Source organism: Pelodiscus sinensis, chromosome 5 (genome assembly GCF_052426305.1).
Source record: "Pelodiscus sinensis isolate ZL-2025 chromosome 5, ASM5242630v1, whole genome shotgun sequence".
Taxonomy (NCBI): domain Eukaryota; kingdom Metazoa; phylum Chordata; order Testudines; family Trionychidae; genus Pelodiscus; species Pelodiscus sinensis.
This window is the reverse complement of record NC_143056.1, coordinates 52,212,214-52,226,132: the sequence shown is the minus strand read 5'-3', so window position 1 is coordinate 52,226,132 and position 13,919 is coordinate 52,212,214. Positions and strand designations below refer to the sequence as shown.

The following is a 13,919-nucleotide window of genomic DNA, read 5'->3' as shown; positions in this document are numbered from 1 at the left end:
ATGTCTTAAAGAGCAGAGCTCACCCAAACTCCTTCCCACATATTACAGTTAGGCTTGGTTGGATCTTATACATTTCCAGCCAGAGAGACGTAAAAGTGTTTCCTGCTTGCTTCCTGACATGAGCATGTTTATTACCTTTTGATGATCTGTCATAATTGATATACCTTAAGAACATACTTTTCACTACAAATATATACTCTCTTAAATACCTGTACCTATATTTTACAATAATTTCAAATACCAGTGGACATTTGGCTCTTGGTAGAGATCTCACTTGTCACCTTTTGGTAAACTTAACATGCATATATCTGATCTTGGGGATGCCTGTAAAACTACTCACCCTTGGCATAAAAAGGTTCTTGAGTCACACCCGCCTGTGTCTAAATTCTGGATTTCACAGATGACGAGATCTCATAAAGAAGAGAGCCCAGGCTGGCATTTGGTGGTGTGAATGGAAGAGACTTTGCAACTGGATCCAGCAGTACCATATATAGGCAGTCCCCGGGTTACGTACAAGATAGGGACTGTAGGCTTGTTCTTAAGTTGAATCTGTATGTAAGTCGGAACTGGCGTCAGCCACTGCTGAAACTAATCAGTTTCAACCGCAGCTGAATCTGGACGCCAGTTCTGACTTACATACAGATTCAACTTAAGAAACCCAGGCGTCCCCAAGTCAGCTGCTGCTGAAACTGATCAGCGGCTGATTCCAGGAAGCCTGGGGCAGAGCAACTCTGCCTTGGACTTCCTGTAGTCAGCTGCTGGTCAGTTTCAGCAGCGGCTGACTTGGGGACGCCTGGGGCAGAGCAGCTAGGGTGCTGCTGGGTTGCTCCAGTAGTGCGGCTCCTCGGCGCTACTGGAGCAACCCAGCAGCACCCCAGCTGCTCTGCCCAAGGCATCCTGATTCAGCCGCTGCTGAAACTGACCAGCAGCGGTTGAATCAGGACGCCTGGGGCAGAGCAGCTGGGGTGCTGCCGGGTTGGTCCAGAGCGGCGCTGCGGGACCAACCCGGCAGCCCCAGCTGCTCTACCCCAGGGGTAGGCAAGAAAAGCCTGGTCTGCTGGGGGGGGGGCACTAGCTGCACACACCCTCCCCCAGCAGACCAGGGAGACGGGGGTGGCGGGACCGCCCAAGTCCTCCACGGCTTTGCTCCGTCTCCCTGGTCTGCTGACCTGGGAGACGCAGAGCAAAGCTGCAGAGCACGCGGGCAGTGGGACAGTCCAGGTGTGCCTGTGCTGTCCCGCTGCGGGCATGCTCCGTGGCTTTGCTCCCCGTCTCCCTGGTCAGCAGACCAGGGAGACGGAGCAAAGCCGTGGAGGACTTGGGCGGTCCCGCCACCCCCGTCTCCCTTGTCTGCAGGGAGACGGGGAGCAAAGCCTTGGAGCACGCCCGCAGCTGGACAGCCCAGGCGCGCCGTGGCTGTCCCACTGCGGGCGTGCTCCGAGGCTTTGCTCCCCATCTCCCTGGTCTGCTGGTCGGGAGACGGGGAGCAAAGCCGCGAAGCATGCCCGCAGGGGGACAGCTCAAGCGCGCCCGGGCTGTCCCGCTGCGGGCGTGCTCCAAGGCTTTGCTCCCCATCTCCCTGCAGACCAGGGAGATGGGGAGAAGCTTTTCTCGCCCCGGAGGATGGGGGCGGCGGACCGCGGCGCATCTGGGCGTCCCGCCGCTCTCGTCCTATGGGGCGAGAAAAGCCCCGTTCGTAACTGCGGATCTGACATAAGTCGGATCCGCGTAACTCAGGGACTGCCTGTAATGGCTAAATTTACACAGGAGAAAGTAAATGCTGACAAAAAGGGTTTTTATGTTCCTTCTTGATTTTTATCTATTTCAGTCCCATTGAATCCAGTGGCACTGTAGAGGATGTCCGTCAATAAAAGGTTTTGGACCCGGGATTATTAAAAAAATACTATTAAGGCTATGTCTACATTGGAAATTACTTTGGTATAACTTATGTCACCCAGGGGTGTGAACTATTCACACCCCCAGGTGACATAAGTTGTACCAACCTAAGCTTCTATGTGCACAGCGCTATGTCAGTGAAAGAGCTTCTCCCATCAATACAGCTACCATTGCTCATGGAGGCAAGAGTTATTAAGCTGACAGGAGAGCTCTCTCCCATCGACTTGCAGCATCCTAATCAAGCATGCTGTAGCTAGGTCTCTGTAAATAATGTAGTGTAAACACAGCTTGTAACTAAACACATAAAAGTGAACATCCGTAGAAGTCTGTAAATCTTTATCTTTGCACATCACACAGTACACTATTATGCAACTAAGAGTATTATTATTTGTCTATGGTTGAGATGGGATATACATTTTCTCCCCTTTAAAGAAGACTGGCTATTTTGAAGATTACAGATAGCAAATGTACCCATAAAATAGCTGGACTTTCCAAATCAGCAGACATTCAGAAAGTTTATTGTGTTGTCCCAAGAAAAGTTCCATAGATTCAGAGTCATTCTGCTACCATTTGTTCTAGGCCAGGAAGAGAAAGATTATTACAACTATCATCGTTTCTTTAGCCATAGTAAACATCTTGTTTTGATTTCCCATAATATTCTTTACTCCAGGAATTGGTACATTTATTTTCCCGTCTTTTTTCTGTCATTTCAATTTATCAATTAGGTAGGACAGAAAATGATACAAATTTACTTATTTAAACACAAAATCTTTTTTTGAAAGGAAAGAGAGTAGAGCCTATTTCCCCACCAGAATAATGGCTCACACTTTTTTGAACTCTTCATCCTAAATAATCTACTCTGATGATTGTAAGTTTTTGAATGAGCCAATTCAGAGGGGAGTGAGATTATTTGGAATCAACTTTCCACTCATAGGCAAAGTCATATGATTTCTGCCTTTTGCCAGCACATCCATCCCAACCACACCCAGAGTACAAATCATAAGACCCCACTTAGGCTGATGGCTCCATATCGTTATTTAATATTAGGGAAGATAATGGAGATGCCACAAACATTTTTCAAAAAGATCCAGGGTTAAAACAGGCTAAGCACATTAAAAAAATATTTTTTTAAAGATTCTGCTTGATGGCTGGAGTAAGGCTGGTCAGTGTAAGCCCTGCTGAAGACAATGAGCTATGCCTCTCAACCTTCCTAGTTCAAATCTGCAGTATGTGCTACACACCCAAAACGAGGAAAACAACAACGACAAATAACAAATAATAATGAAGGACAATTAACATGTGGGATTCACTGCTTTAATGCAAAAAATTCTGACTATAAATCTCAGTTACATGTTCTTCATTTTTAATTAAATATTATTCAATGGCCAAAAACGGAATGAACACATATTACAGTGGAACACAGGGAACTTTGGGACTACACTGTGTGATTGTCTCTTGAAATGAAAGCCATCCAATAGGTATGCAATGTGCTTTCTTTATGCATCCACATGACTCCTAGTAATTTTTAACTAAGAATGCATTTATATATTGACTATCAAAATGGTAGAACATTTACTTGACATAGTAGTATAAGAGACCACACAAATATTTATTTTAAATCTATATATGAATTCCATCATTAATATATGTGCCTTTATTTGCTGGGAATATTTAAATAAGGAAGCATTCTTAGTCACACAGCAAATACAAAATCAGAATTTCTGTTTCATCATCAAAAGGCTTGTTTATATGAAAAAGTTTCATTGCTACTGCTTATGCCTCCATAATTAAACCAATTTAACAAAATCAACTATGTGTTCACACTACTGTGCTCACACCAGCAGAGCCCATACTGAATTAGAAGACGTGTAAAATCCTGGATCCATGGAAATCAAACTCCCATCAACTTCAGTGAAGCCAGGATTTTACTCCATATGTCCACAAACCACTGTGCTGCACTGATTGTGCTGCTTTGATGTCTTAGTAAGTATTCAGAGGTCCCTTTGATTGACTCAAGACTCACTATAAAGTGACCAGTTTTCACAATGTATTATGGGATGTCCCTTGGAGACCAGAAGAATTATGAGAGGAGGGGATGCACTCTCGTCATTCTTTCCTGCTTTATTTTAGAATTCTTCTGGTCCTCACCTTATTCTGAAATCCTGTCAAGTGCAGGAGTGACATGCTTACTTCCAGACTCTGACTGAGATTGAAAAGAATATGTAACTTACCTTCACATTTAAGTCCTTGACGCACAAGGCCCCACAACATTTCTCCACAGTGGTCACAGAAGGCTGGTGCTCGGTACGAATGAACAAATAGAGCATGAGGACGGATCTGAAAGTCTTCAAATGTGGCAGAAGCTGTAAAAACAAGAACAGATAAAAGATAAAGCTAATTAATATCATAACTAATCTGTATTATCAGGTGAAATGTTATGAATAGAGGTAATTTGATATTTTTTACGAGATGATTTAAATATAATCGTTATCTTGAGTTTTTCTTGTGGTCATTATTCTATATAGAACGACTCTTTATTCATGCAGAATTTAATATACAGAAAGAGAAATATTTGCAATTGCTTGTAAATATAATACCCTATACCAAAATGAATGTTATAAAATGTTAGAAGTAAGCTTCCAAGTACAGACTAAACCTCTCTAGTCTGGTACCCTCAGGACCTGACTGGTGCCAAGCCAGAGAATTTGCGGGACCATGGAACATCAATAATATTGTCTAGCAGGATTACCAACATTTCCCCTGCTAACTGGGCTCTCAGATGACATTTAGGAGTAATTTAGTGCTATATAACAGCACAAAACACTGAGAGCCAGGTCTGGTGGCTGTAAACACACTTTTTCTGACCATAGGGAAACTTGGACACACCCATAAAAAATAGACATCTGGATAACTAAAATCATGCTATACCATGGACCAGAGTGTGCCAGACTAGAGAGGTTCAAACTGTATATTTGCCAGTCCCTCATATGCTCACTAAAGTTGCAGCCTATTTTACACTTTCCTTTCTCATTTGTGTATTTCTTAGAATAATACTGATCTTTTATCAGAGCTTTATAATATAAACAATGAAGGTGATCACCTTCCAGGATAGAGATCAGTAAGCACATTGCTAACAACTCAAACAAGGCGCCTGTAAGCTTTGATAAGACCAGACTAAGGTTCCGGGGGGAACTGGCTGCTTCACCTAGGGGTACAACCTCCCAAGGCTCTGAAAGAAAGAGTTAGAGATGTGGTTCAAAAGACAGACTGGCCATTCACTGAAAGGTGAAAAGCAGATATTGCTTCCAAGTGGACGTTAATCAATGCCACACTTAAACCCTGCAGTTTAAAGTGCAGTAGATACACTAAAATGAATGGCAGTGATGATTATATACGTCAGACATGTAGGAAGACTAGATGGAGAACTACTTCCACTTTGCCAGGTAAGAGCCTTGGGGGAAGATTCTGCGGGCATTAGTCATGGAGCATCCATGCTGTCAGATGGAGGGAAAAAAGGTTCAGGTGAAGTAGACAACCATAATCCTGAGAGATCAAGTCTAGAAGTGGAGGTAGTGGAATCAGTATAATCACTGAGAGGTCCAGAAGAGTGGCAATCCAACACTGGTGGGTCACGACAGAGCAAGCAAAATTATTGGGACTTGGTCTTGTTTGATATTCAGCAGAACCTTGTGCCCAACTTGATTAGGAGGGACTGAATAGAAAAACTGAGCCATCCCTGGAAGAAGGAAAACATCCAAGAGTGACCTGGGCCTGTGACCCAGAAGGAAGCTGGAGTCACTTCTTGTTATGCTTTGCCATGAACAGATCTATCTGGGGAGTTCCCCAGCACTGGAAAACTACCTTCACAATGTCAGGATGAAAAGACCACTTGTGGTAATTGGAGAAGGATCTGTTGAGATGATCTGCCCGCTTGTTTTGTGCTTTTGGTAGGAGGAGGCCTTGAGATGAATCAAGTAGGCTATGAAAAAATTCCACAAACAAACTGCCTCCTGAGACAGAAGAGAAGAGAGAGCTCCTCCATGCCTGGTGATAGGAGGCAGCCAACACATTCTTGCTTGCAACATGATGCCAGAAGGCCTGAAAAGACAAACAGACTGCCCTCAGCTCCCTAATGTTGATATGCAGAGAGAATTCTATGAATTCATAATCAGGTAATCCTTGAGGCGCTCTATAAGCATCATGGTTGCCTGAATCTGCCCTTCTTGGAGAAAGGCTGTGGTTTGGACAGAGTTAAGCACCACTTTTATTAATTCTATCCTCTCTGCCAGTTAAAGTGCAGATTTCTGCATATGCATTAGTAGGCCTATATCCAAGAAGGATGACTAGATGAGATGTGTGCTGGATTCTACTTGAGTCCTAACCTGCTTCTGACCAGCCAGTCATGGAGGTAAGGGTAAGCCTGAGCCCCTTGCCTGCTCAGGAAGATCACTAGAGACTTCCCCTCCTTCATCAAACAGGAGAACTCCCATCTGGCCTCTTGGAGCATCAAGTCCTTAAACTTTAATAAGGAATGCAAAGTGTTAAAGTCAGAACCTGCTTGTTTGTTCACAATCCTGAGCTGCAACCTCTCCAGTTGAGTAGACCTTCCTCCCAAACAGGTCTAGCTTCTTTGAGTCCTTTGCTTTAGGGGTTGCCCCTAGTAACTCCTATTGCTCTCACTCATTGGCAGCCATGATTGCCAAGGACCCTGGAGGAGGTTAGGGGGAAAAGTATATAAAAATTCCTATCCCGTAGCCAGGACAAAGTACTTATTTTCTATCTTTTTCACTGTGGGAGTTTGTCATAAGGCTTTGTTAAGGCCACTCTTGATTGGTCTGCTGCAGTCAAGATGTCCACCAAAAAACAGGAGGATTCCTTAACCTTCTCCATCTAGAAATCCAGTTTTGTGTCACTCTCCTAAGAAGAACCTTACAGTTGTTGTGAGAGGGTGCTATGTTAGGTCCTGCCACAGGCCTCGTCAGAAGAAAAGGAGGAATCCTACACAGGTCTTTGCCTTTAGCACCAGCAGGTTGCATGCTGTAGGCTGCTGGATCAGATTCTGCTTGAAGAGGTGGCAGAGGCCACCGAATAGGAACATCTCCACTGAGCACCTTGGGAAAATGGCCATGGGTTCCAGAGGGGCCATTGTCCAGGCACCTGTCACTGTCAAGTAGGCCAAACTACTGAGGGAATGCTGGCGCTGGTCAGGATCATACCAACTTGCATGCCAGGGATGGTTCCTACAGGAAATACAAGATGCTAATTACGGTCATTATTTTCAAGTGGTCCAATTTAAGGTGGCAAAAATTTTTATCTCTGCATCCCATTCTGAGATGACGTGTACCCAGTCAAAATGGGTCAATCAAAATTATTGATTTTTTTTTTAAATATAGCTTCTCTAATCTCCCTTAGCATTTCTCAGTCACTATCACCATCCTGGTCATGTAATATATTCCTATAACTTGTTCATCAATATTATCATTTCTTTCTCCCAGGCTGACTCAAGTGGTAAAGAAAGAATTCGCATCCTTTCTATTAAATCTGTAATTGATTCAGCTGGGGTCCCTGCAGATTAATTGACAGATCATCGTGGCTCATACACTTGGCATACAAATTGAGCTTTGTAGCACTTATGTAAGGGATGGCCTACTGTATTTGTTGTTTAATTCGGACTGTTAGCAGAATATTAAACAGAATAATTTTATCTGTAACAAAGTTAAATGCAAAACAATTAATGAAGCATTAAGTATTCAGCGTTCAAATACAAATAGCCAGGAAAATATAAGCAGCTATGAACTTGGTCTTGTTGCATGTCTGAAGTATTTTCTATTCACTCGATGCTCCAGTGAAGACTCATTTATCAGCAAGCCAGTTTCAGAAGAGCTTAATCATGATCCAATATCATGTTTTACCATGACCTCACTTTCCAGTGAGAGAAGCCCCAAAGGAGCAAGATGTTATTAGGCTCTTCCTTAAACTATTCAAAAATTATTTTTTCGTTGTTTGTAACTTTATTATGATGATAGACACTTGCAGACCCACCCACCTAGCAAAGGTAACATGGATAATTTACGTTCGAAGTTTCAACTTTCAGATCCTTCACTGTGTGCCTGTATGTAAAAATAAAAGCTGGCTGGCAGGAACAGAAAAAAATATTTGGGCTAAGTGCCTCAATGCCTAAATACCTTTGAAATATGAGTCAATGATACAATTTAGTTACAGAGGTCATGGATTCCGTGTCTTTATAGGTCCTCCGTGACTAATTCGGCTTCAGCTGTCAGTGGCTGGAGCCAGGACTGTGTGCTTTTCTCCTCCCATGGCTATGGGGCTGAGGCTGCCAATCCCTCCTCCCCCTATGGAGCTCCAGCTGTCACTCCTCCCTCCCCCTTCTTTTCAGTGAAAGTCACAGACAGGTCATGGACTTCTGTTAATTTTGGTTTATTGCCTGCATCTTTTCCATGACTTTTACTTAAAAAAAAACCCAACCCAACCTGTGGAAAAATCTTAATCTTGCTCATAGAAGTAAATGCTAAACTTGGAAATGTTTAAGGATTCAGTTCATCATAGGGAAACTGAGAACTCATTTGTTGCCATCTATTCAAGCATCCCTAAAATGTTCTTGAACATAAAGGCAAGAAGAACTTTGGGAAGGATTCATTCATCCAATCATAATTGACTAATGAATTTACTGTTCTTTCATTACACCAAAAGAGAGGGAGATGTTTTTAACTTTTATGTTTTGGGCCCAATAATCTCATCCAATGAAAACTGTGTCTTCCCTGCAAATTAAATGTACACAACTGCCTGGTCCACTGTTTCGTTCACTGAATGAAAAGGAAGAAACAATTTACATTTTGTTTCTTCAAAGTTAATTTGTCTTTGTCCCTACTTAAATTTGTTTATTAGTAATATGTACCATTTTAACACAAATACATTTATACTGGAATAAGGAAACCCAGATGGGAAAAATGTCTGTCCATTCTATATTTTGGACATTTATGTGAACACCTTTGAACTGTGTAAAATTTAGTTATAAGGAAATCCCATAATGAAATTAATATCCTTATTTATCCACCACAGCTTTATATCATTGAGGCCTAAGCAATAAAATATGGATGGTTAAATAATTCAAAAACATTTGCTTAACGTATACATAGAGTTTTTTTAATTTTCTGAGAGGAAAAGGATTAATATTCATGAGCAGCCAATGACTGATCTTTAACTTCTGTATGTCTAAAGTTCAATTTTAATATTCTTCTGTTAATTTTAGAATGATTAAACAGTATTAAAAATACAACTTATAAAGCAGAGCAGACTTTGAATTCATTTGAAATCTAAGCATAACATCCTTTCATTACAAATGTACCTGTTTTATACTCCAGGGGAAAATCAGCCCTAGCTTAGTTTATACATTCAGTCTTTGCTAATCATAAAATTGCACTTTAGAGATAATCATTTAGCACAGGAAAACAAAATGACTACAGTAATTAAAGGTAATTTAAGATATCGATCCAAATGGACATTGACTGTATTCAAGTGTCTGACAGTAAAGCAATAGCTTATATCTTACTTTGATATAATCAAATTTTAAATAAAAATCATATGATAGACAAATTCACTAAACACAATGTCTCCATTACATTTATACTTATTCCCCTCTGACTTATTATATTCACAGTCCATTGTTCTGTTCCAAGGTGAATGAAAAAAACCCAAAACAAATGACAGAGATTACTTGATGAATCTTGGAAACGTGTAACTGGGGAATAATAGCAACCCTAATAGAAATGGTAGCTCTTACAAAACTCTTAACAAGGTTTTTCATAAAAAATTGGAAAATTGGAACTTGGAGAAGCAATACTGAGTATGGCAGGTAAAAAACATTTCAGACTATTACAAATTACACAGAATCCTTTGAGAACATAATGTATGAATTACATAACAATAAACTGTTTTTCTAATTGTCTTTCATATTAATACTAATGACAGATAACTGCTTTTGATCAGCTTAGGTACCTCAGTAAAGGGGGAGGTTATTTACTGTAACTGGAGGTTCTTTCAGATGTGTGGTCTCTATTTGTATTCCACAAGCAGGGACACATGCACTCCATGAGCCTGAGTCTGTAGGTTCTTCAGAACAATGTCCATTGGCTCACACATGTGCAGTAGCTATCCTTGAACTCCAGAAAAGGGTAAAAAAGTCAGTGTGGGTTGACATCTCTCCTGTTCCTCTTCTAAATACAATCCAAGAGGATCCAAAGATAATTACAATCCTGTAAATCCCACTGTATCTGCAGCTGGGGCATGAACTACAGCAAAGTGAGTTACAAACCCATGGATTGAACTCAAGGTGGCTACTCTCGTGCAGATGTCCTGTAGTGGAATGTCTAACAGGGTGTTGTGGAGGCATCTTGTGCTCTCATGGAATGAGCTGTGACACCTCCAAGGGCAGAAATGTTTGCTAGCTTGTAGCACCCTTTAAAAATTCTCAGGAAGGGTATGGCTTGCCAACTTGACCTATCTGCTATTGCAGTAAAGTAGTCTCAGGGTATGTTTACACTATAAAGTTAATTCGAAATAACAGACATTAGTTCGAATTAACTTTGATAGGCGCTACACATACAAACCGCTAGTTCGAACTTAATTCGAACTAGCGGAGTGCTTCATTTGAACTAGGTAAACCTCATTCCACGAGGACTAACGCCTAGTTCGAATTAAGTAGTTCGAATTAAGGGCTCTGTAGCCACTTAATTCGAACTAGTGGGAGGCTAGCCCTTCCCAGCTTTCCCTCGTGGCCACTCTGGGCACCATCAGGGAAACTTGTCTGCCCTCCTCCCGGCCCCGGAGCCCTTAAAGGGGCACAGTCTGGCTACGGTGCCCATGCCAGGTGCAAGCCTGCCAGCACCCAGCCAGCAGACCCTGCACCAGGCACGGCACGGCACGGCACGAACCAGCCACCCGCTGCCACCCAGCCCTCCGCCTCTTCCCGGGACCAGGCTGGTGGCTCCAAGGAGCCTGCCCGGGGCCGCAAGAGGTGGGCGCCCGCCTGGTCTAGTGCGGAGATCGTGGACCTCATCCAGGTTTGGGGGGAAGCCTCCAACGTCCACGACCTCCACACTAGGCACAGGAAAGTGGACGTCTAGGGTAGGATAGCTGCCAGCCTGGCCACCCAGGAGCAGGTTTGCATGAAAATCAAGGTGGTCCAGTGAGACCCCCGACCCTGAGCCCTGAGCTTAGAACATAAGAACATAAGAATGGCCGTACTGGGTCAGACCAAAGGTCCATCTAGTCCAGTAGCCTGTCTGCCGACAGTGGCCAACACTAGGTACCCTGGAGGGGATGAACCGAAGACAGTGACCAAGCCATTTGTCTCGTGCCATCCATCTCCAGCCTTCCACAAACAGAGGCCAAGGACACCATTTCTACCCCCGGGCTAATAGCACTACAGGGACCCAACCTCCATGAATTTATCTAACTTCTCTTTAAACTCTGTTATAGGTCTAGCCTTCACAGCCTCCTGCAGCAAGGAGTTCCACAGGTTGACTGTTTGCTTTGTGAAGAACTTTCTGTTATTAGTTTGAAGCCTGCTACCCATTCATTTCATTTGGTGTCCTCTAGTCCTTCTATTATGGGAACTAACAAAGAACTTTTCTTTATGCACCCTCTCCACACTACTCATGCTTTTATAGACCTATATCATATCCCCCCTCATTCTCCTCTTTTCTAAGCTGAAAAGTCCCAGTCCTTTTAGCCTCTCTTCATATGGGACCTATTTCAAACCCCTGATCATTTTAGTTGCCCTCCCCTCTCCCACCCTTTCTCTTCCCCTCTCCCACCTCCTTTTCCCAGTCTCCCCGAGTTTTGTTCAATAAAGAAAGTTTCTATTTTTGACCACACGTGTCCTTTATTTTGGACATCAGGAAGGGGGGCTAGAGACGGGTAAGTGGAAGGATGTGAAGGAGGAATGGGGTACGAGCCCCCGATGAGGAGGACTGGGGTGGCTCTGCGGGCTCCTCAGGGTGGAAACTCTCCTGCAGCCCTCCGAATGACCCCCCCGGATGGCAGCCTGCGGCAAGTGCAGCCGGGCTGATGGCCGAGTGCTGTGATGTGCTGAGTGTGGGCACTCAGGGCACTCCAAGCCAGGACTGCTTTGCAAGTGGGGAACCCCTGAGAACTGTCTGTCTGGGGTGGGGGTCGGGTCCCTTTAAGCACAGCCCTCGGCTAGCCTGAGACAGCAGCTCCACGCTCTAAGTCCTAATCTGATGCCCTGCCAGCACTGCTTCTGGCCATCCTTAACCTCGGTTCAGGGTCCACTCAATGTGGACATGCTAGTTCGAATTTGAAAAATGCTAATTTGAACTAGTTTTTAAGTCTAGATGCACTAGTTTGAATTAGCTTAGTTCTTTGCATAAGGTGACTGACAGATATTTCTTTTTACTTATCTAGCCCTCTGCTTTTGGGGACTTCACTGGAGCCAGGTCCTTAGTTTTCACTTCTAAAGTCTCACCCAACCTGGACCAGATATGGGAGGAAATGCATTTCTATGTATGGACAGTCCTCAATGGATAGCTGCCCTTGTCCTCTATTCTCGTGGGAAGCTCTCAGAGAAGAGCTCTCCTGTAATGAGGTTTACCAGCTATTTTGATTTAGGGACTTTAAATAAGAATCCCGTTTCACTGCCGCGTGTAGACGTGGGCAGTTACTTTGGGCTACTCAATTTCTAAAATGGCGACCGGCTGGGAATATGCAAATCAAGTGCAGCATATTTAAATCCCGGGCTTGATTTGCAATTTCGGTCGCCCTCATTAGCCTCCCTTAATTGATCTAGGGGCTAGTGTAGACGTACCCTAAGGGTGTGGCCATTCAAACAGTTGACCGATAAGCATGAACTTATCAGTTTCTGTAATGCTTACACGCCAATTCCCGGCCCTATTCCTGGGGAGCTGTCTGCCACCCTGCACTGAAGCTTCTCATACAGAGCCAGCAGCATGGGGTGGCAGCCAGCTTCCTGGGAGCAGGGCTAGGAGCAAGTTGGGAGCTGGTACGTACCAAGAGCCATTTTATAAGCCTGCTCCCAGTGTGCACTGGCTCCCTGGTAGCTGGCTGCTGCTCTGCACTTCTGGCTCTGTATCACAGCCTGCATTGTGGAGTGGCAGCTGGCTCCCTGGAGTAGGGCCAGCAGCTGGGAGCTGGTGTGTGAGTAAGCTAGCTCCCAGTGCACACAGCTTAGTTAAATCCTCTTTCCTCCCACTATGATGGAGGGGCAAGCGGTGGGGCAGCCAAAGTGGCTTCTCCTCTGTGCTGCCATGGGGCCAGCTACTGCACTAGTAACTGAACCAGACCAGTGCTTCACCGTGATCCAGGTGTTGGAAAGTACATGGAGGTGAGTACCTACACAGTAGAGATGACAGAGGAAGACATGAGCGAGTTAATAGGGCAGCATCAATACTGCAGGAGCCAGTTACTGACTGAACTGGATTGGAGGGGGTTAGTTAAGCAACATCCATATATTTTTGCTGAGGGCCCAGTGATGGGTTAATTTAGGCATGGTCCCAGGCCTCAAATTCTTTGCACAGGATCATGAGACTGCCTGAGAATCATTGTGTGCAAGTTAAATGGAAATCTCTGCTCAGTGAGTAGTGGAGGTCAAGAACACATCATGCTGGAGGGTGAAATCCTGGATCCATTGAAATTTGTGGGAGTTTTGCCATTGACTTCAAAGGGACCAGGATTTCATGCATGATATATTAAAAAAATGAACATGAAGAAATACTGAAAACATGATAATGCCATTATATAATTCAGTAGTGTGTCCTCGCTAGGAATATTGTGTTTTGTTCTGGTCACCCTACCTGAAAAGAAGATAGAATAGAAAAAGAAGAAATTCAGATATGGGAAACAAATTACTAGACACATGGAAGAGATTTCAATATGTGGAAAAGATTGGAACAGTTTAGTTTAGAGAGGAGATGAGTAGAGAAAACACAATAAATGTCTGCAAAATAAAGAACAGTACAGAGAAA

At 43.7% G+C, this 13,919-nt stretch overlaps 1 protein-coding gene and 1 long non-coding RNA gene across 5 annotated transcripts in view; one reads left to right on the top strand and one right to left on the bottom strand.

Moving 5' to 3' along the window:
• The window catches only part of PRKD1 (protein kinase D1), a 258,627-nt gene that overhangs the window by 60,531 nt on the left and 184,177 nt on the right, over positions 1-13,919 (bottom strand). For all 3 annotated transcript variants that reach the window (XM_075926994.2, XM_075926995.2, XM_075926997.2), the window contains exon 3: positions 4,128-4,259. In XM_075926994.2, coding sequence (XP_075783109.1) covers positions 4,128-4,259 — 132 coding nt within the window. The remainder of the gene's footprint in view (positions 1-4,127; positions 4,260-13,919) is intronic.
• LOC142829117 (uncharacterized) overlaps positions 1-13,919 on the top strand; it is an 89,515-nt gene that overhangs the window by 27,218 nt on the left and 48,378 nt on the right. The gene's annotated exons all lie outside the window — the stretch shown is intronic.